The 21,453-nt window shown below is 42.5% G+C and overlaps 1 protein-coding gene across 2 annotated transcripts in view; it reads right to left on the reverse strand.

Annotated features, from left to right (window-relative positions):
* Positions 1-440: 440 nt before the first annotated feature.
* Positions 441-21,453, reverse strand: part of KLHL12 (kelch like family member 12) — a 34,220-nt gene continuing 13,207 nt past the window's right edge. For both annotated transcript variants that reach the window (XM_043568160.1, XM_043568161.1), the window contains exons 5-12: positions 18,511-18,660; positions 16,870-16,984; positions 4,973-5,079; positions 3,925-4,120; positions 3,095-3,253; positions 2,690-2,788; positions 2,161-2,347; positions 441-1,979 (exon numbers count right to left, since the gene is read on the reverse strand). In XM_043568160.1, the coding sequence (XP_043424095.1) occupies positions 1,853-1,979; positions 2,161-2,347; positions 2,690-2,788; positions 3,095-3,253; positions 3,925-4,120; positions 4,973-5,079; positions 16,870-16,984; positions 18,511-18,660 (1,140 nt within the window). In that variant the 3' untranslated portion in view covers positions 441-1,852. The remainder of the gene's footprint in view (positions 1,980-2,160; positions 2,348-2,689; positions 2,789-3,094; positions 3,254-3,924; positions 4,121-4,972; positions 5,080-16,869; positions 16,985-18,510; positions 18,661-21,453) is intronic.

The following is a 21,453-nucleotide window of genomic DNA, read 5'->3' on the forward strand; positions in this document are numbered from 1 at the left end:
CTCCCCCTTCCTTTTGCTCTGGGAATGTCAGGATTTCTGCAGTTGTGCAGGCCTTCTGCATGGCTGTTTACATCAGGTGCCATAAATCAAAGCAAACAGAGAAAGGAATGGAGTGACTAAAGACCCTAAAATTCAAGTGGGTACTAAGTGAGCTCAAGACTGACTCCTCTTTATTCTGTTTGCTTTTCAAGTAAACTCCCAGTGTGAGAGGAGTCAATAAATACACAAATTCACGTAAATATTTTACTGCTGAGCTCCACAAGGGTAAAGGGGCTACCTCTTACCCGCGTCTAGCAAAGAAACATAGTAGGGCCAGTTGGCAAACACATAAGGTGAAGAGGTTGAAGAGACAGGATCATACAGCCGATCTCTGCCTGGTCCCCCCCACCCCTCCCCAAGTATCCGCAAGACAGTGTTGGTTAGCCACAAACTCTCTTATAGGCACTTGAGACCACTGATTTTTAATATTTTCTTAAAAAAATACAAAGGAAATGAACTCTTTACACCAATACAACTCGGGAAAAGAGGAAAAAAATGGAATTTTAGAATAAAGGGAAAGTGCATCCTTGTTTAGGTTACCACATCCCCACACTCCCAATACCCACAAAGCCAAGAATTTCACTCCGTAACACAGGGGAGCCTTGAATAGTAGCTCAGAAATTCAGAAATGGTGGTAGCAAGTACTGGAACTAACAAAAGAGTTTTGGTTGCCTTGATTATTCTGTCCCAGGAAGAATAAAATCCACTCTAAGGACAGGTCACGGAACCTCCTAGTAGGAAAAGGACTAATTGTACCAAACACAGCAGTAAAAACCACTCCTTAGCAGAAGTGTGCCCTTAAAAGAACAGGGCAGTAATCAGGTAGCTGAATTTCTACGCTGCTGCCACCCCCACCCCACCCCCAAATAAATAGTAATGAAGTATAATAGTGTAGTAGTATTTGATTCAACACAGACAGACAGTGTCTCACCGACTCAAGGCAAACCTTGCCACGGAGAGATGAGCCCTGGCAGGAAATAAGACGATTGTAAAATCACAGGTACTTCTAGTTTGTTCCCAGGCATACCAAACTCCCACCTTTATTCCATCTCTGCTCATCCCAACATTTGTTCATTCTTACTCTGTCAATGCCAAGATGCGCACCCAGAAAGATCATGGGGAAATTAAAAGATCCTTCCAATAACACACCCTTTTAAGTCTTCCAGGTTATACCTCAGCGGTGTTCTAGGTTTACTCACGTTCCATCAAATTCTGTTTACTTCCCTTATTCTAAACCCAGTTCTGATACACCAACCTTGTCCCTTAAGGCAATGCCAGGTCTCTCCCCAAGCCCCCCAAGTTTTGATAGGGGGCTTTCCCCTCTATTATCCTCCAGAATGGAACTGTGTTGCCCCTAGTTACCTGCAGACTAGGAAAGATATTTATTCCTGGAAAACAAGACTTGGATTTTACCCAGCTTACTCAAGTTGGTATCCTTCCAATCATACGCTGGATACTGTCCACATCTAGTAGGTCATACTCACCTTAATTCTCTGCAATACACGAGGCACAACATATATATGGATTCTCCCAAGCACATGACAGTGCTCTCTGGACAAGGAGAGATGGCCTGGCCTCTCAGATCCATTCAGTGTGCACTGTCTTCCCTTGAGTGTCTGTTACCCACCCTCCTCAGAGAGAACTACCAGCACAAAGTGGAGTGTGTGTCAAATAAGTACAATCATCACCACCCTGGTGCTTGTAATCACCCTGTGCACACGGTGAGAAATAGATATTCTGGAAAGGATCCTTGACGCTCCTGTAAACTGTCCCTTGGACTGGTCACTAGCTCTGGATGGTGCTCCAACAACGGTCACTTCTCTCGAAGAACACACACGCCAGCATCACAGCGCTGGGTTCCCATGGATGTCACTACTTCCCAACTGTCGATGATAGGGTCATAGCACTCGATGCTACTCAGCAGGGAATTCCCATCGTATCTGAGTGGGGAAGAAGCAAAAGAAGAAAATGAACTTTCTATTCCTCTCCATACAGTCCTACATTAAAGTTTGCCACTGGAGATGTCTCCCCCAACCCAAACCCTGTCTCGATCCAAAAATTCGGAATGGATCATGTTGTCCTGGATGCACGACGACTCTAGCCTGGCTTCCAAATCCTTACCCCGCAATAGCATAAAGTCTCCCGCGAAGCACTGTGGCCCCTACATAGCATCGTGGAGTGGTCATACTAGTGACAGTTGTCCAGGAATCGGTGCGAATGTTGTATGCTTCAACAGAAGAAAGGTGGGCTGTACCATCAAATCCCCCCACCACATAAATATGGTCATTCAGCAGGGCTACTCCTGCACCTTGGGGGGAAAAAGGCATAGTAAATCAACACTACTAAGCTTAGGAGAAGAATTCTAAAAACAAAACATGATCATTGGTGGCTAGCTGAGTTCTAGAGTAGCTGAGGGATGTGGACTAGAGCCTTAGAATAATCTAGTCGTCTTTATTTTCATTATGTTTAGAGAAAAGACAGGCAAAGAGGAGAATGAAACCAGACTTATGTTTTACATGAGTGAAGTGTACGGTGAAGAAAGAAATACAACTCTGATTTGTTGACACCCTCTTTGACTCCACCACCACTGCACATGTAAAGATTCGTCAGCACAGTCGACTGTCCTCTCCTTTAGATATGAGTGTCTTACCAGAGCGCTTAGTGGCCATTGGTGTAACATTAGTCCAATGTCCTGTATGGGGATCATATTTCTCAACTGAATTTAAAATATTCAAGCCATCATATCCTCCTGAAAACCAAAGCAGAGACCATTTCAGACAGACTGGTAAACCCTCATGCCCATTCCCAGTGTGCCTCTCTCAGAGTGTTTCAACTAATTCTTATAGTTTCAGTTCTCCTTCAAGAGTTCCAATAATCCAAAGAAAAATCTGATAGTACCCTAATTTCTGCTTCCATGAGAAAGATAACCTCAGTTAACAGAAAAGATATTGGGATAGACTAGGGTTTTAGTTGAAAAAAGTCTATGAACTTCATTTTGATAAAAAGGGGTCCCCACCCATTGAGTTCCCTCATCTTCGCCTCCCAGACTGAATACCTAGGCAGTAGATCACTCCACTGGCCACAACTAGTCCAGCACCCTCCCGGGCGGTTTGCATATCTCCCAGCATGCTCCACTGGTCAATGTTTGGGTCATACCGCTCCATACTGGTATGACGCCTACTTCCATCAAAGCCTCCAGACACGTAGATCATATCTGCTCAGAATGAATGAATCACAGACTATTAGAGGATGAGAGATTTCTTTTTTAATTTTTTATGTTTATTTATTTTAAGGTGGGGGAGGGGCAAGAGAGGGAGAGACAGAATCCCCAGCAGGCTCCATGCTGTCAGCACAGAGCCCGATGTGGGCCTGAACTCACAAACTGTGAGGTCATGACCTGAGTGGACAGCAAGAGTTGGGCACTTAACTGAGTGAGCCACCCAGGCACCACGAGGATGAGAGATTTCTATTAATTCTTCTCCTTACAAATTCCCCACAAGTCCTTTAAATGTTTGGGAACAAAAACAAAGTGTTTTTTTCATGAGATAAGTCAATTAAGTCTTATCGATAAGGAAGACATCAGAGTTAAGACATCTAAAAAGAACGGGGTAAGATGGAATCCTTGAAAGCACTCAAAGACTTCAAAGGTGGAGTTTGCAAAAATATAACCAGTGCCAATTCTCCACTCGGCACACTGGAACTTGATTTACCAGCTCTGTGGTCAGTGTTGAAACACTCATGAATACTGAAAAGCTTTGGTAACATTAATATTTCCCAAAGCAAAAAGGAATATTTGACCTCATGCTCCTGCCAGACAACAGGAGAGTTATGAACCCTGATCCAGCCCCAACAAAACGGAAACACTGCCCTGCACACCAAGCATACCTCCTAGGGTGGTGGCTCCAGCAAGGCCTCGTCGGACATTCATAGGGGCTACAGAATACCAGACCCCATCCTCATCTGCTGTGTAGTCTAGACATTCCACCGAACTAAGGCGGGAACGGCCATCATAGCCACCAATTACATAGATCCGGTCATGTAGGGACACTGAGGCCACGTAACGTCTCTTACGAGTGATGCTCTATGGATTTAGGAGAGAAGAGGTACAAATATTTCAGTCATGCAAATCTTAGGCCTTATCTGCTGCTAACCTCCCTGTTTTTATCTATGTACCTCTCCTTCTTCACTGTGAACCCCTGGGACAGTAGTTCACCCTCAAGTGGCCTCCAAACCCTCTTGCTTGTTGTGATGCTTTTAAAGATGCAACCCTTCTCCACATCTGCCTCTCTCCAAGGCTTCCAAAAAGTTTAATGTCTTTCCATTATCCAGTGTCTGATTCCTTCCTGTTCCACTGGGCTAAAGACTGTTATCTTTCTATAAAGTAGAAAAGTAGCCCCAACTGCTAATCAAAGGGCCAGGATTCCAATATCCTAAAAGTTAGGAGGACCGATTAAAAGATTTCCATGTTCTCAGAACTATTATTGTTCATCCAGCACTGAAACAGAGACATACAAAGGGAGAAAGATATAAACTTCAGACTTCAAGTGAACATTAGTTCAATTGAACATAATTTAACAGAGTTCAGCTTAACAGAGCATGACAATGGAGCATGCTGGGAGTTACACGGACAGCTCAGGAAGGTGCTGAAATAGTGGTGGGTCAGGTAAGTTTAATTTCACACAGGGCGATTGATATTTCTCCTCTTTTGGAACGGGGGGCATTGATATTTCTGAAGTCTAATCTTCTAATCAAATGGTCAGTAACGATGGATTGATTAATTGATTCTGAACCTACCATGTACATGACACTATTGTAAGGAGCATCTTACTATTACTAGACTTTGCTACTTTTAGGGCTGGATTACATATGATCTAGAGTCAGGGACTGAGGACATTTAAACTCTTTCCCAATGACTGGCTCCACCATTACTTACTGGCAAAAAGCTCCACTCCTGAGTCTTGGGGTCATATTTCTCTACCACGTCGATGGGAGACTGCTGGCTTCCGAAGCCCCCAACCACCAGAAGCACTTCATTGGCTCCTGAGGACAAAGAGAGAAAAAGATAGGTTACGTCACCATCCCAAGCTGGGAAACTACTCATAGGGAAACATAAGTAGAGACAGTTGTAGGATTTTGTTTTATGTGGCCCAGAGAAGCAATCTGAAATAGGACACTCATCACAAGGCTGCCTAACAGGAAATTATTTCTTTCTGAGGCTCTACCTCTTGAGGATCTGGACCTCTGAAATTAAAATTTCAGGGCAATATTAAACTCCAGAAGGCAAACTTGAACACACCACACCATTCCAACCTATCTACATGCCTCTGGCTGACATAATAAATGAGGTTCTAAGTGCAGGCAGGGGGCTAAAGGAGCTCCCTGCCCTTCTCAGGCTGTAAAACTCAAAATGGGAGTTTTTTGCAATGGGGAAATAACATTCTCCTACTAACCTTGTCTCAAGAAAGTGGAAAGTTGTGGTTTAAGGACCAAGTGGTAGGCTTTTTTTGGTAATTTTTAAAATGTTTTTATTTTTGGGAGACAGAGCATGAGTGGGGAGGGGCAGAGACAGAGGGAGACACAGAATGTGAAGCAGGCTCCAGGCTTTGAGCTGTCAGCACAGAGCCCCACACGGGGCTGGAACTCATGAACCATGAGATCATGACCTGAGCCGAAGTCAGACGCTTAACCTACTGAGCCACCCAGGTGCCCTCCAAGTAACAGATTTTTAAAATTCTCTTCCATGAACTTTTATTTTTCCAATGTAGTCAACTATACGACCATGTTCCCTACTAATTCATCACAACTGCCAGGGAATCGTAACAGGCTTTTTTCCCCCTTAAATGTTTGTTTCTTTATTTGGAAAGACAGAGAGTTAGCAGGGGAGAGGCAGACAGAATCCCAAGCAGGCTCCACACTGTCAATGCAGAGCCCAATGTGGGGCTCGAAGCCACGAACTGTGAGATCATGACCTGAGCTGAAATCAAGAGTCAGACACTTAACTGACCAAGCCACCCAGATGCACCATCATAACAGCAGGCTTTTAAAGAAAGTCTTTTTCTCCGTTTTCCCAAAGAAGATATTTTGATGTCCTTTATATCTTACTCTCTCCCGTAAAGCCTTCTTGTATTAAATATCTCCTCCTTTGCCTCTTTTCAAAGAGCAAAGTCTTTTGAGAAAATCCTCTGTAAATGTGCTCTACTGAAGTGAATGGAAAGAACGGAGCATTTTGTATGATTCAATTACTAGGAAGACATTTGAGAGACCAAGGCACTATTATAAATAACTGGACTTTAAAGAGTAAATGGAATACATTTCTTTCTTTTTAAAAAATGTATTGAGAGAGAGAGAGAGAGAGAATATGTGTGCACACATGAGCAGGGAAGGGGCAAAAAGAAAGGGAGAGAGAGAGAGAATTCCAAGTAGGCTCCAGGCTGATGGCGCAGGGCTCCAACCTACGAACTGCAAGATCATGGGCCAAATCAAGAGTCGAATATTTAACCAACTAAGCCACCCAGGCGTCCCACAAATGGAGTACCTTTAAACTGCCAAAAACAGATGCATCCCTGATGAAGTAATGGTTCTGACAATTATCATCAGTGGCTGCTGTAATCATTAGGTGAAAACAAAAATACTACTTTATAATGCTACATAGGAAGTATACAACCATCACCTATGAAGTATTCTTGCTAAAAAACTGAACCCAAATCTTGAAACTTACCAAGATTCTAGTGTAATCACCAGTTTACAGACAATACAGGGGACAGAAGAACACACTAAATGACACTACATGGATACAATCAGCAAAATCCAGAATATGGGAAATTCTAGAAGCCAAACATCTTGGTTTCTTAAATAAATTGCAAGGAAAAAACCAAAGTAGGAGGGAAAAGCCTATGGATTAAAAGAGACTAGGGGCGCCTGGGTGGCTCAGTCGCTTAAGCGGCTGACTTCAGCTCAGGTCATGATCTCACAGTTTGTGAGTTCAAGCCCCGCATCGGGCTCTGTGCTGATGGCTCGGAGCCTGGAGCCTGCTTCAGATTCTGTGTCTCCCTCCCTCTCTGCCCCTCCCCCTCTCGCAATCTGTGTCTGTCTCTCAAAAATAAAACAAGCGTTAAAAAAAATTTTTTTTAAGAGATAAAGAGACAAGAACTCAATGTAACATGTGGACCTTGTCTGGATCCTGATTGGAGAAACTTAAGTGTTCAAAAGCAAAAACTAGGGAAATACTAACAGGTATTTATATCTGATGAAAATAAAGAACTGGTTGTGTTTAAGGGTGATAATGGTGTTTTAGATACATCTAAAATTTTTTTTAATGTTTATTTATATTTTTGAGGGCGGGGGGAGGGAAGGAGAGAGAGACAGACACAGAACCCAGGCAGGCTCCAGGCTCTGAACTGTTAGCACAGAGCCTGACGCGGGGCTCGAACTCATAAGCGGTGAGATCGTGACCTGAGCTGAAGTCTGACACCTAACTGACTGAGCCACCCAGGAGCCCCGATATATTTTTAAAAAGCTCCTTCTTTCAGTGCTACGTATAAAAGCATAATATATATGGGTGGAATTATATCCTGAGATTTCTTTCAAAATAGGCCATGAGTTGATAACTGTTGAAACTGGGTGATGGGTACAGGGAATCATTATATTTTTCTGTTTCTGTATATGTTTGAAATTTTTCTTACTATCCCACACATAAACCATGAAGTTTAACCTCATTTAAGAGGACACCTGTCTTGTATACTTGCCAAATAAAGTTAAATGGACCCTTTTCCAAGGTGAGCCAATAAGCAAGTCTCAGCAGTCAGCTCCTTTCAGAAAATCAAAGCCTTTGAACAAAGGGTCTTTTCATATTATGCTTATTTGATTTGTGCATAAAATTCCTTCAAGCTGGAAGAGGCCAGGACCACAGAGTATTTGTTTCTTCCTTGGCAGCACTATTCCCCTATTTACCCCTTTCTTACAGTACTGCTTCTCTCCCTCTGACTTGAATAGAGAAGGCAAAAACAATTCTATTCACACACATTTCCCTCTGTAGGTAAACAGGATACTAGTGGATGGTATCTGTATGGCTAACACAATGAACATACTCCACAGCAACTGAGAGGCATTTTCTATGCTTTGCACATTTAAAAAATTCCCGCTGATTTTCAGCTGTAATTCCTGTTGCTTTATGTAATTCCCAGAAACAAAAAAACAAAAGCCTAGTATTATGCGAAGTGAAATAAGTCAGGCAAAACAGATACCATATGTTTTCACTCATATGTGGACCCTGAGAAACTTAACAGAAGACCATGGGGGGGGGGGAGGGGGAGAAGGAGAAAAGTTACAGAGAGGGAAGGAGGCAAACCATAAGAATCTCTTTAAGCACTGAAAACAAACGGAGGGTTGGTGGGAGGATGGGGGAGAGGAGAAAGTGGGTGATGGGCACAGAGGGCACCTGTTGAGATGAGCACTGGGTGTTGTATGGAAACCAATCTGACAATAAATTATATATTTAAAAGGCATTTTTAAAAAAAGAACATACTCATAAAAATGAGTTCTGAGTTTCATTAAATTCTAAGTTCCTCAAATGTTAAAAAAAAAAAAAAAGCCTAGGGGAAAAAACCACTTTCTTGATAATATTTCACTCAGGCAGCTTCTGAAGGATGGGACATAGAAACAGGTAAGAAATACTTAGACTGTGTTACAAAACCCAGAAAACTGACAGTGCTTCCTCTTAGCTGAAAGTTTCTCCATAACATTCTGGGAACTATATGTTTACAGTGGAACTTGGACAAATGTATCAGCATGAGGCACTCAGGGATTTTATGGTTCTAAATGCCTGGGGTCCTAGACCATTGGTTCCAAACGTCTTTGTCATGAAGGACTCTTTTCATTATTTTCCCATGACAGATCTTGTGTGTGTGTGTTTTTTAAATGTTTTTATTTATTTTTGAGACAGAAAGAAACAGAGCATGAGCAGGGGAGGCACAGAGAGAGAGGGAGACACAGAATCAGAAGCAGGCTCCAGGCTCTGAACCGTCAGCACACAGCCCAACACAGGGTTCAAACTCACGGACTGTGAGATCATGACCTGAGCCGAAGTTGGACGCCCAACCAACTGAGCCACCCAGGAACCCCTGGGTTTTTTTTTTTTTTTAATGTTTATTTATTTTTGAGACAGAGAGAGACAGAGCATGAGCGGGGGAGGGAGGGGGAGAGAGAGAGAGAGAGACAGAGAATTGGAAGCAGGCTCCAGGGTCCGAGCTGTCAGCACAGAGCCCAACGTGGGGCTTGAACTCATGGACCATGAGATCATGACCTGAGCCAAGTCGGACGCTTAACCCACTAAGCCACTCAGGTGCCCCAGATCTTGTGGTTTGAAACACTGTCTACCGAGCTGCATCTAAGTAATTAACTTGCTGGTACTGCTGGAATTACATGTAAGTACCAACAGAGCTTTTGACAATATGAGAGCACCAGCGTTTTCACACTGAACAGATATAATCTTAATTTTTTTTAATGTTTATTTTTGAGAGAGAGAGAGAGAGAGAGAGAGAGAACAGGAGAGGGGTAGGGAGAGAGGGAGACACAGAATCCGAAGCAGGCTCCAGGCTCTGAGCTGTCAGCACAGAGCCCAACGTGGGGCTCGAACTCACAAAGCATGAGATCATGACCTGAGCTGAAGTCGGACACCCAACCGACTGAGCCACCCAGGCACCCCTGAACAGATAGGAGTTTAGTCTTTATTTAGACTGTGTAGCTTTTTTTTTTTCCAAAAAAAATGTTTATTTTTATTTTTGAGAGAGGCAAAGACAGAGTGCATGTGTGAGCAGGGGAGAGGAAGAGAGAGAGAGAGAGAGAAAGAGAGAGAGACAGACAGAGAGAGAGAGAGAGAGAGAGAGAGAGAGAAAATGAATCCCAAGTAGGCTCTGCACTGTCAGCTCAGAGCCCAACTCAGGGCTTGATCCCTCCAACCGTGAGACCATCACCTGATCTGAAACCAAGACTTGTTCGCTGAACCAACAGAGCCATGCAGGTGCCCCGAAATGCCAGTTTGTTTTTTTTTTTTTTTTAATGTTCACTCATTTTTGAAAGGCAGAGAGAGATAAGAGCACAAGCATGAGTGGGGCAGAGAGGAGGACACAGAATCTGAAGCAGGCTCCAGGCTCTAAGTTGTCAGCACAGAGCCTGATGCAGGGCTCGAACCCACGAACTGCGAGATCCTGACCCGAGCCAAAGTCAGATGCTTAACTGACTGAGCCATCCAGGTGCCCTGCCAGTTCTTTTCTTTTTTTTAAAAAAAAATTTTTTTTAACGTTTATTTATTTTTGAGACAGAGAGAGACAGAGCATGAACAGGGGAGGAGCAGAGAGAGAGAGGAAGCCACAGAATCTGAAGCAGGCTCCAGGCTCTGAGCTGTCAGCACAGAGCCCGACATGGGGCTCGAACCCAGGAGCCGTGAAATCATGCCCTGAGCCAAAGTCAGATGCTCAACCAACTGAGCCACTCAGGTGCCCCCAGTTATTTTCTTAATACAGCATTGGGAGGTTGCTGGAGTGAAGAACATGAACTGAAAAAAAAAAAAAACCTTTTAATAAAAATTATAAAATTACTTTCTGAGGCTTAAAACAATTTATATGGCCACCAACATATATGCCAATTCATATATATGCCAATTCATTCTACTCTCTGTAGCTGGATATTGTTTTTTTTTAATCTCTGGTGCTATGGTAGGCAAAAAAATTGTATTTATTGTTTTAATTCTTACTTTATTACTAATAAGACTCTATTAGTAATTATGTCGCATTTCCCCCCTTATATTTAGTAGTCAATTGTACCTCCCCCTCTGTAAACTGAACACTCAAGTCTTTAGTGTTCCTCCCATGCATTTTTACTGGGCTCTTTACATACAAATAAATTTAACCCTTTGCTGTGGTTGTAGCAAATCTATTTTCCTAATTTGTCTCAGAATGTTGCGCATTTTCATTTAGTCAAATACACTACCTTTTCCTTTGTGGTTTCTTGTATTGCTTTTGCCTAGAAAGTCTTCCTCTCCTGGAAGAACTCCAGTGTTCTAATGTCTTCGGACCCTAACTTGGGGACCACTACTTTAACAACCTAACTAATGTGAAAAGAGCTAGTCAAAGGATTGACTGGAAGAAAGCCTGTTTGTTCTTTGCCAATGAATGGGGGTGGGAGGGACTTGTTAGATTTTTATCTTTCCAACGAGGAAGATATGTCTAAAACACCTGACAGGGAGTGCCTGGCTGGTGCCTGGCTGCTCTTGGTTTTGGCTCAGGTCATGGTCTCACAGTCTGTGAAGTTGAGCCCCATGTCAGGCTCCATGCTGACAGCACAGAGCCTGCTTGGGATTCTCTCTCCCTCTCTGTCCCTACTCAGTTCACGCTCTCTCTCAAAATCAATACATAATCAATCAGTCAATCAATAAAACACCTGACAGAAACAGTGTGAAAAAGCACATTAGTAAAACTGAGGCATCTTGACAATGCCATGGTCATTATTTGTGGGGGGAGGGATTAGGAGTTGTGTGTGTGCTGTGGTGTGATGTTAGAGGAATACAGCAGACAGACTGCAAGCTTGCTAAAATAACACGGTTCAGAGACTACATTGCCATACGTATTGATCTTTAGCTCAGAAAAGGAGACTGTGACAAATTAGGAATTGCAATTTCCATTATATCTTCTGTGAGAAAGTAATGGCTAAGAGGTAAATAACTAAAAGAGAATCCTCACACATGATTTGGCAAGCTATTTTTATGTTGCTGTAAATTTAATTTCCTTATGCTGTATGCAGAAGAGTTATCCTGGTAGCTGGTTTAGCAACCTCTATGAATAGAGATGGGCAGAAGACATGATAGGCAGGAACAATTTACTTCCTAAGGAGCTCATAAGGAGATGCTAAAATAAGAAGAGGGGCTCGTGGGTGGCTCAGTCGGTTAAGCATCCGAGTCTTGAGTTCGGCTCAGGTCATGGTCTCACAGTTTCTGGGATCAAGCCCTGAGTCGGGCTCTGAGCTGACAGTGCAGAGCCTGCTCAGGATTCTCTCTCTTCCTCTCTCTCTGCCCCTCCCCGACCCGTGTGTGTGTGTGTGTGTGTGTGTGTGTGCGCGCGCACACGCGCACTCTTAAAAATAAATTAAAAAAAAAAAAAAAAAGAATCTACTTGGAGTGCCTGGGTGGCTCAGTTGGTTAAGCAGCCAACTCTTGGTTTTGGCTCAGGTCATGATCTCACGGTTCATGAGTCTGAGCCCTGATAGGGCTCTACACTGACAGCACAGAGCCTGCTTGGGATTCTCTCTCTCCTGTCTCTCTGCCTCTCTTCGTTCTTGCTATCAAACTAAATAAATAAACATTAAAAAAAAAAAGGGAATTAGAAATAGCTTCAGAATTTCTTTTCTGGAACTTCTGAAAAATAACCTCAAAATTATAAGGGCATGTAGAATCCTAATCTTTCAAGATCAGGGCAATAAGCAAGTTCTCTAAGCAGGCGGGCACCTTCTCCTGCCAGTACAGAGAAATGCAGAAAATCTATCTCCAAAAAGTCTTCTGGTTTGCTGGTTCACACAAATTTTCATTGGCTTTAGTTCAATTTAACAAGCAGCTAGGAAGTGCTATTGAGTTCTCTCTGGGACACTGGCTCTGCAAAAAAGAAATGTTATCTTCTGTATTGGAAAGAACCTCAGTGGTTTGAATTTAACTCCCCTGATATACAGAAGAAATGGTAATCCAGAGAAGTTAAAGGACTTGTCCAGATTCAAAAAGCAAGTTACTAGAGTAATAGCATTGGGAGTCGAAATCAAAGGAAGCAAAGTGTCTTTTCTTCTGTACCAGATGATTTCCACTATATACTGGCTCACATAGTATTGAAAGAATATCTATTTTTTATTATTTTTTAAATAACAAAGGTAACCACACATTTGTGGTAATAACACAGAAGTATATAAATAAAACAACGGTAAAAATATTCTCCTGCAATCCCATCTTGTTAAAGGTGTTTATCCTTGCATACATATCCTTTGTTTATAATCATGAAAACATATACATATATAGTACATATATCGGAGTTTTTGCCTTTTTTTCCCCAATGAAAAGTACCCCCAACTTAGTATATACCCAGTTAGTCTGTCCAGCTACACATGTCTGACTCAATGCTTTTAATAGTTTTATAATATTCTATGCTTCAGTTGTACTATAATTCAGTCAACCATTCATTCTTCTTCAGATGGAATTCAGGTTGTTTCCCTTTTTTCCTGGAAATATTTCTTTTTTTTTTAAATTTTTAAAAAAGGTTTTATTTATTTTTGAGAGAGAGAGAGAGAGAGAGAGGAGAGAGAGAGAGAGAGAGAGAGAGAGAGAGAGACAGAGACAGAATGTGAGCTGGGGAGGGGCAGAGAGAGGGGGACACAGAATCTGAAGCAGGCTGCAGGCTCCGAGATGTCAGCACAGAGCCTGATGCGGGGCTCGAACTCACAAGCAGAGAGATCATGATCTCAGCAGAAGCTGGATGCACCAGAAGCTGGATGCTTAACCAACTGAGCCACCCAGACGCCCCATCCTGGAACTATTTCTATAGTACAGATTCCCAGATGGGACATAAAGAGTATTCACTTAAAAAAAAAAAAAAGTTTATTTAGAGAGACAGAGAGACAGAGAGACAGAGAGAGAGAGAGAGAGAGAGAGAGAGAGAGAGAGGAAGGGAGGGACAGAGAATCCCAAGCTGTGGGGGAAATAGGTTCTACTCACATAAATGGGTTAGAAAAAAAGCTTAGGGTGGAAAGTCACCACCACAGGGTGAAAGCGCCTAAGGTTAGCTAGCAAGATACTGTAATGGGATCAGGAGCAGCTCGTTATATCACCTGCAGGAAATTACTTTCCATCTAGTGCCAATGTACCTTGCGAACAAACTCCACTTGCTCCCCCAGACCCTTTGCTTCTTACACACACAAGTTAATGATTACTATCTGATTGTTTTCTTCACGTTCACCACGTGCAAGAGCTTGAGCGCTCAATAAATACGGAGATGAAAGCCCTGTTAGGGGCTCTTGTCTCCTCCCGGGCAATAGCCTCTTTTGTATTCAATTCTGCATCCGCTCTCTTGCTGGAAAAGAGAGAACTCCAGACTCATAGTGTGCGACACCAAGCAGGCTCTGCACTCTCAGTGCAGCCCGATGTAGGGCTCAATCCCACGAACTTTGAGATCATGACCTGAGCCAAAATTAAGAGTCAGATACTCCACTGACTGAGCCACTGGGGCGCCCGGAAATATTTTTAGTATCTTCCACTTCAATAAATATCTTATTCTAAGGGGCGCCTGGGTGGCTCAGTCAGTTAAGTGTTGACTTCAGCTCAGGTCATGATCTCATGGTTCATGAGTTCCAGCCCTGAATGGGGCTCTCTGCTGTCAGCACACAGCCCGCTTTGGATCTTCTGTGCCCTTCTTTCTCTGCCCCTTCCCTGCTTGCACTCTCTGTCTCTCTCAAAAATAAACAAACAAACTTAAAAAATAACTTGTTCTAACCTTCATTTCTAGACCTGGTAATGAACTATATTTTCAAATGTTCATTGTTCACTTGTATTTCAGCTTCAGTGGGCTACTATAAGTCTTTCATGCCAATTTTCTATTGTGTTGGTATTTTTCTTGTTGATTTATATGGTTCCTGGGGTGGTTTTTTTTTGGTTTATTTGTTTTTTATTATTTTTTTTGAGGACACTTCACACACAATGCTACATGAGTTTCAGGTGCACAAATAGTGGTTTGACAACTCTATACATTATGCTGCACTCACCACAAGCGTGGCTACCATCTGGGTATGGACTTTTTAGTTTTGTAAGATGAAAAGAGTTCTAGAGATTGGCTGTATAACAATGTGAAAAAAAATATATATACATTAAACGTTTATTTTTGAGAGGGGGCAGGGGCAGAGAGAGAGGGAGAGAATCCCAAGCAGGTTCCGCACATCAGCAAAGAGCCCGATGCAAGGCTCAAACCCATAAACTGTGAGATCATGACCTGAACCAAAATCAAGAGTTGGACACCTAACCGACTGAGCCCCCCAGGCATCACTGAACTGTACACTTAAAAATGGTTAAGATGGGGGCGCCTGGGTGGCTCAGTCGGTTAAGCGTCCGACTTCAGCTCAGGTCACGATCTCACGGTCCGTGAGTTCGAGCCCCGCATCGCGCTCTGGGCTGATGGCTCAGAGCCTGGAGCCTGCTTCCGATTCTGTGTCTCCCTCTGTCTCTGCCTCTCTCCCGTTCATGCTCTGTCTCTGTCTCAAAAATAAATAAAAAAACGTTAAAAAAAAATTAAAAATTAAAAAAAAAATGGTTAAGATGGTAAATTTTACAACTAAAAATAGAAAAAAAAAAAAGGCTCCCACCCAAAAGTTATACAAATATTTTCCTCTAACTTCTAATATTACCATGGTTTTTCATGCTTAGTCCTTCAATCTATCTTGTTGATAGATTGAATACTATATACGTATCCCTGTATATAGTATGAGATACAGACCACATGTTGTCATCCTGCAGGAATTAGTAGAACAGTATCATTTACTACTTCTTCTCTGAGTCCCCTTAAAAAAAAAAAAAAAACAAAACCCCAAACAAAGCAACATCTCTGGGTGGTAGGATTATGGATGATTTTTATTTATTTTTTGCTTCTCTGTGTTTCTAAAATTTCTATGTTGACATATGGTACTTATGCCATCAAAAATATAGGGGATGTTGAAACATTATTACAAGATGTTAACTAACTTGGATTTAAATTAAAAGCATATATATAGGAGACAAATCATCATTCTACTTAAAGCAATCAGTGAACAGCTTAATTATAATTTAATACCTTGGCAGGGCTGAATCCACAGTCAGGGAAAAAACAGAAAGCAACAAAAACAAAATGCCACCCCATATATCATTTATAACCTACGACAGCAAAATACGGAGGACAGGAAACAGAAGTAAGGTAATATCTGAGTCTTACCACCTGTCGGCTAAAATGTCAGGCATCTTACATACACTATCCTGTTTACTCTCCGTAACAACACAGTGAGATAAGATGCTCGGACCCTCACTTTAGAGGCAGAAGCACAGGCTCAGATAAACTGATACCTTACCCAAGGCCATACAGCCTGTCATTGGTGGGGCTGAGATCTGCACCTAAGCCTCCTTGCTAAAACAACAGCTAATGTGCACAGCACTTGTGATGTGCCAAGAACTCTTTTAACCCTTTTACATACATTACTTCATTTACTCTTCAGAACAACCTCTGAGGCGGGAGCTGTGATGATGCCCACTTTACAGAGGAGGCAACTGACGCACAGGGAGGTTAAGTTTCTTGCCAAAGTTAATACACCTAGTAAGTGGTAAGCTGGGATCTGCACCCACACCAGCTCCAGAGTCCTGGCTCCAGGTTCTTAAGTACTACATGTCACTCCTGAACTTTATACTATGCTGCTGCCTTTCCTTCCTCTTTTCATCCAGAATGAGAAAACTACTACTTGGTATTTGAAATAATTTCTAATTCACAAGACTCCAAATATCTTGAAATAATAACCTGCATAATATTTGACAATTTAGAAGATGCTTTTACACACTTGATTCCATTCAATCCTCCAAATAGTTATGGGAAATAGATAGGGAAGGTATCCTCGGTTTATAGTAGAGCTCAGGGTGGCAAAGTGACTTGTCCAAGGTGACACCCTTTCTAAAAGGTTAAAAACAGGTCTAAAACAGGTCTTTGTATTTCTTACAGAATGTTCAACTACATCATGCCACCTGGCAAGGGGTAGCTGAAAAATATCCCTCCTTCTGCCAAGATGCCAGCTTACCTAGACGAGCCCTCGTCCTGGGTCCCTGCATCTGACTTCGCAGTTCAGGTCTCAGATGAAACTTCTTTGCTTCATCAACTAGATCCCTGCACTGTAAACTACAGCGGATGAAAGGCTGAAATACAGCAGGCAGTAAAGTGAGCCACAGGGGTCACGTCTTTAATATTACGAGTATAAATGGCACACATAAGAATTCACTTCTTGATATAGAAAACCAGTTTCTAAAGCCCTGTGGTTCCAAGAGGGCTGCTGGTAATAACTACGTTGCTGGCTTCCAGAAATGATTAAAAAAATTTTTTTTAATAGACAATATATTATTACATGGTTCAAAAATCAAATGACATAAAAAGATATACTGAGAAGTATTCCCTATCTACCTCGGCACTAGGCAGTAACTATTTTAATTAGTTTGTCTGTACATCCTTCCAGTGATTACACGAACACAAGTATGTAATAGCTAACAAAAATTTTAAGGGAAAACCAAAAGGCTACTGTTAATTCCTGGGATGACAGGGAGGAGTAAATCTTGCCTGAAATACTTTCCCAAATGTTCACAACACTGTCACGATGCCTAGGTCTCCCCTGACGGAGCTCTGTACTGGGCAGCTCTCCTTCGTAACCTAATTCACTCCACATCCTTCTTCACTCTACTCTCTGGCTTGGAAGACTGGCCTACGTGAACTACGTCGTAGGGTCCCCATGCCCTCTGACTTCTGGCTCGGCTCAGCCAGTGAGGAGCCCTAGAGGAGCTCAGAGGGAGAAGGGGAGTGAGGCCAGGTTCCCCCACTCCAGGATGAGTGGTGAATACAGGATTTCAGTCTCCTGAGTCTGACTCGAGAGTCTGGGCTGTGAACCACAATATAAGGAAACAGACACAACGGCAATATGAATTGTTAGAAAGAAATTACAAATATGAGAAAGTGAGTTTGACATGTGACACTAATCAGCCTGCAACTTTTCTAATGTGAACTGGAAAACTGTGTTTGTAGTTAACTCTCAAAGAGGTCTGAGGCTGGGCCAGAGGAAGGAATGCATTCACTGACCTGGGCTTTACCTATGTGCTAAACAGCAGTGTTCGCCCAAAGTACAGTCTAGGTAAACAGGTGATACATATGGTAAAAACCGTGAAAACATACCACACACAAAGAGCTTGTGTTGGAGAAACACTTTTATAAATAAACAGCATAAAAAACAAACAAGTAAGTAAAGAAAAATAAACAAACACACACAGTATAACCTAAATTCATATAAGAATGCATCAAATTACTTTGGTGTTGCGTTTCACAAGAGGTCAAAAATAAAGACATTTGATAAGCAAAGCATCTTTTTCAGGGCAATTTGGAACAATTTATGTTTGATAGAGAAGGGGACATTTGTCATCTGATGTTGCTTTCGTGAAACACAGGGGCATAGCAACCAAAAAGACAAGAAAACAGAAAATTAAACCATAGATTTCCATTTCCAGAAGGATAACTTGCCAACCAATTATCTGGAGACCACCTAGCACCATCCTCTCTGGCCCTCCTAGAGACGCTAACCAGGAGACTCCGTGCCTACAGTGAATAACCAATTTGAAGTACATAATACTAAGCTGCAAGAGAGACTCATGGTTTTTGATCCCGTGTGTTTTGCCTGACTTACCTCAGCATCTATGACGTCTGTGATGTACCTGGGGGTCAGCAGGGGCATCCGGACGTACTGCAGCAGGTCAGGTAAGGATTCTTCTCGCTCCTTTTTGGCGTGCTTCACCCAGTTGATGACAGCTTCAAAGACTGGCTCCTCAGAATCCACCTATAAACGTGTAATTACACATCATGGAACTAACTCTGCCTTTCTCACAATTTCAAAAAGTAACCGTGCTTACTTTCTCCTTCCTGCTCCCCGTCCCCTACCACCATTATTTCCTCTCTTCCAGAAACAGCTAAGCTCTTGGGAAAACAATCCTTTTCAGACACGACTCATTAAGACCAGCAAAAGAACTGCAGTCAAACTGGGTAAAAAAAATAAATAAATAAATAAAAATCAGATAGTGCCTAATAAACCATCAGTTCCAAGTGGGCTTTTACTTCAGAATTGTTTCCATTCCTGAATTTTTTTTTTTTTTTAATTTGCGAGACAGAGAGAGAGAGAGAGAAAGAGAGAAGGGCAGAGAGAGAGAATCTTAAGCAGGCTCCATGCTCAGTGTGGAGCCCAACACAGGACTCAATCTCACGACCCTGGGATCATGACCTGAGCTGACATCCAAGAGCTGGACACTCAACTGACTGAGCCACCTACGTGCCCCTTTTCTGGTCATTTTTGAAAATTTGCAGGGGGAGGAGGAATCTGTTGCCCTATTCAAAATTTGCTATATATTTTTTAAAATACGCTCTACGCTCAACGTGGGGCTTGAACTCACAACCCTGAGATAGAGTTGCATGCTCTACTGACTGAACCAGCCAGGCACCTCCAAAATTTCCTCTTAAAACAACTTGTGTTTATTTATTTATTTATTTTTTCAACGTTTATTTATTTTTGGGACAGAGAGAGACAGAGCATGAACGGGGGAGGGTCAGAGAGAGAGGGAGACACAGAATCGGAAACTGGCGTCAGGCTCTGAGCCATCAGCCCAGAGCCTGACATGGGGCTCGAACTCCCGGACCGCGAGATCGTGACCTGGCTGAAGTCGGACGCTTAACCGACTGCGCCACCCAGGCGCCCCAAACAACTTGTGTTTATAAGTGTTGTCTAACGACCGCCAGGATTGCTCCCCAACACCTCCACCCACGCCTGTGAAGCAGAAACTTCTCTTCTATCATTATGCTATAATGCTGCAGTTTCCAAAGAATTGTCAATTAGCATCTGAACGAATACTATTTATATATATATATAATTATATTTCTATATGTATAAATATATATAGAAATATATAATATATAATATAAATATTATTTATCAGGCACAATGCTTTGAGATGATATATGTAATTAATCATTTGGGGAACTTAGGTCTAAGCTTACATGTAACAAACTGCATAAGGCACAGCCTAAAAAACCTACATTGTATCCCTGCAAGAGCACTACATCTACTAACACCTAAGACCTCCCCAAGACAGACACCTGCATATAGGTCCTGTGCCTCTTCCACCAGTGCCTAGAACGCATCTGTTCTGAGACCTTTCAGAATGTGACAGTGCCCAGACAGAGACACCATTCTGTGAACTTTTCCCAAGAACTGAAAACGCAGACGTTTCAGAAGGTTCATTCATTGGATGTACCAAAAACCTACTACGCGCCAGGCCCAGTGCTGGAAGCTGGTTATACACTGGTAACAAATGAGACATGAACCTTGCTTTTAAGTGGGGAGATAACAGGTAAGTTGGAAAAACGAACAATGCCACTTTGTCATTCTGTACTATGTAGGAAAAGTACAGGGGCTATGAGACAGAATAACACGAGATTTCCTAATTTAGGTTGATGGGTCAGAAAAGGCCTCCCTGCAGAAGAAATAGATTTCAGTATGATGGGTGAGTAGCAATTAGCCACGAAGAGTTAAGAGAGTGCTCCAAGGCAAGCAGGAGAGCACATGCTGAAACCTTAAAGCTGTACTGTCCAATATGGTAGCCACCAGCTACGTACGGAGATTTGTAATTACATTAATTAAAATTAAGTTAAGGGGTGCCTGGGTGGCTCAGTTGGTTGAGTGTTCAACTCTTGATTTCAGTTCATGTCATGATCCCAGGGTCGTGGGATGGAGCCCGGTGTTGGGCTCCGTGCCCTTTTGCTCCACTCCCCTGCTTGCTCTGTTAAAAAAAAAAAAAAAAAATTAAGTGGGGTGCCTGGGTAGCTCAGTCAGTTAAGCGTCTGACTTCAGCTCAGCTCATGATCTCACAGCTTGTGAGTTCAAGTCCCGCATCGGGCTCTGTGCTGACAGCTCGGAGCCTGGAGCCCGCTTTGGATTCTGTGTCTCCCTCTCTCTCTTCCTCCCCTGCTCATATTCTGTCTCTCTCTCAAAAATTAAATAAACGTTAAAAAAAATTTAAGTTAAATTAAAAACTCAGCTGCTCAGTCACGCCAGCCACATTTGAAGGGCTCAACAGCCATGTGTGCCTAGCAAACTGGACAACACAATCTTAGAGCAAAAAAGAACACAGTTTGAGAAATGATACAAGGCTGGTGTAGTAGAAGGAATGAGGCAGGGGAAGAATGGTAAAAGATCAAACTGGAGAGGTAAACAAGGGCCAGCTCAGAGAGAGCGTTAGAAGACTGGAATTTACTCTAACAGCAATGGGAACCCATGAAAAGGTTTCAAGCAAGCTTGGGATATGATCATATCGATGTTCTGTAAAGATCACCCTGACCAGCATGGGTAGAACAGATTAGAAGGGCCAAGAGCTGGGACACCAGCTGGCACATTAGGCAAATGGTGATGGGTACTTAAGCCATAGCAGTGGTGACTGAAATTTATGCACCAAATTTATGGGAGGTGAAACTAACCCAGCCTGCTGATGGATTAGAGGCAGGGAAGTACACAGAAGGGTGCCCACAATTTAAACAAAACAAACAAACAAAAAAAAAGACAAGCTAACAATTGTAAACAGCTCCA

The sequence above is a fragment of the Prionailurus bengalensis genome, chromosome E4, assembly GCF_016509475.1.
Source record: "Prionailurus bengalensis isolate Pbe53 chromosome E4, Fcat_Pben_1.1_paternal_pri, whole genome shotgun sequence".
In the NCBI taxonomy this organism is placed as follows: Eukaryota; Metazoa; Chordata; class Mammalia; order Carnivora; family Felidae; genus Prionailurus; species Prionailurus bengalensis.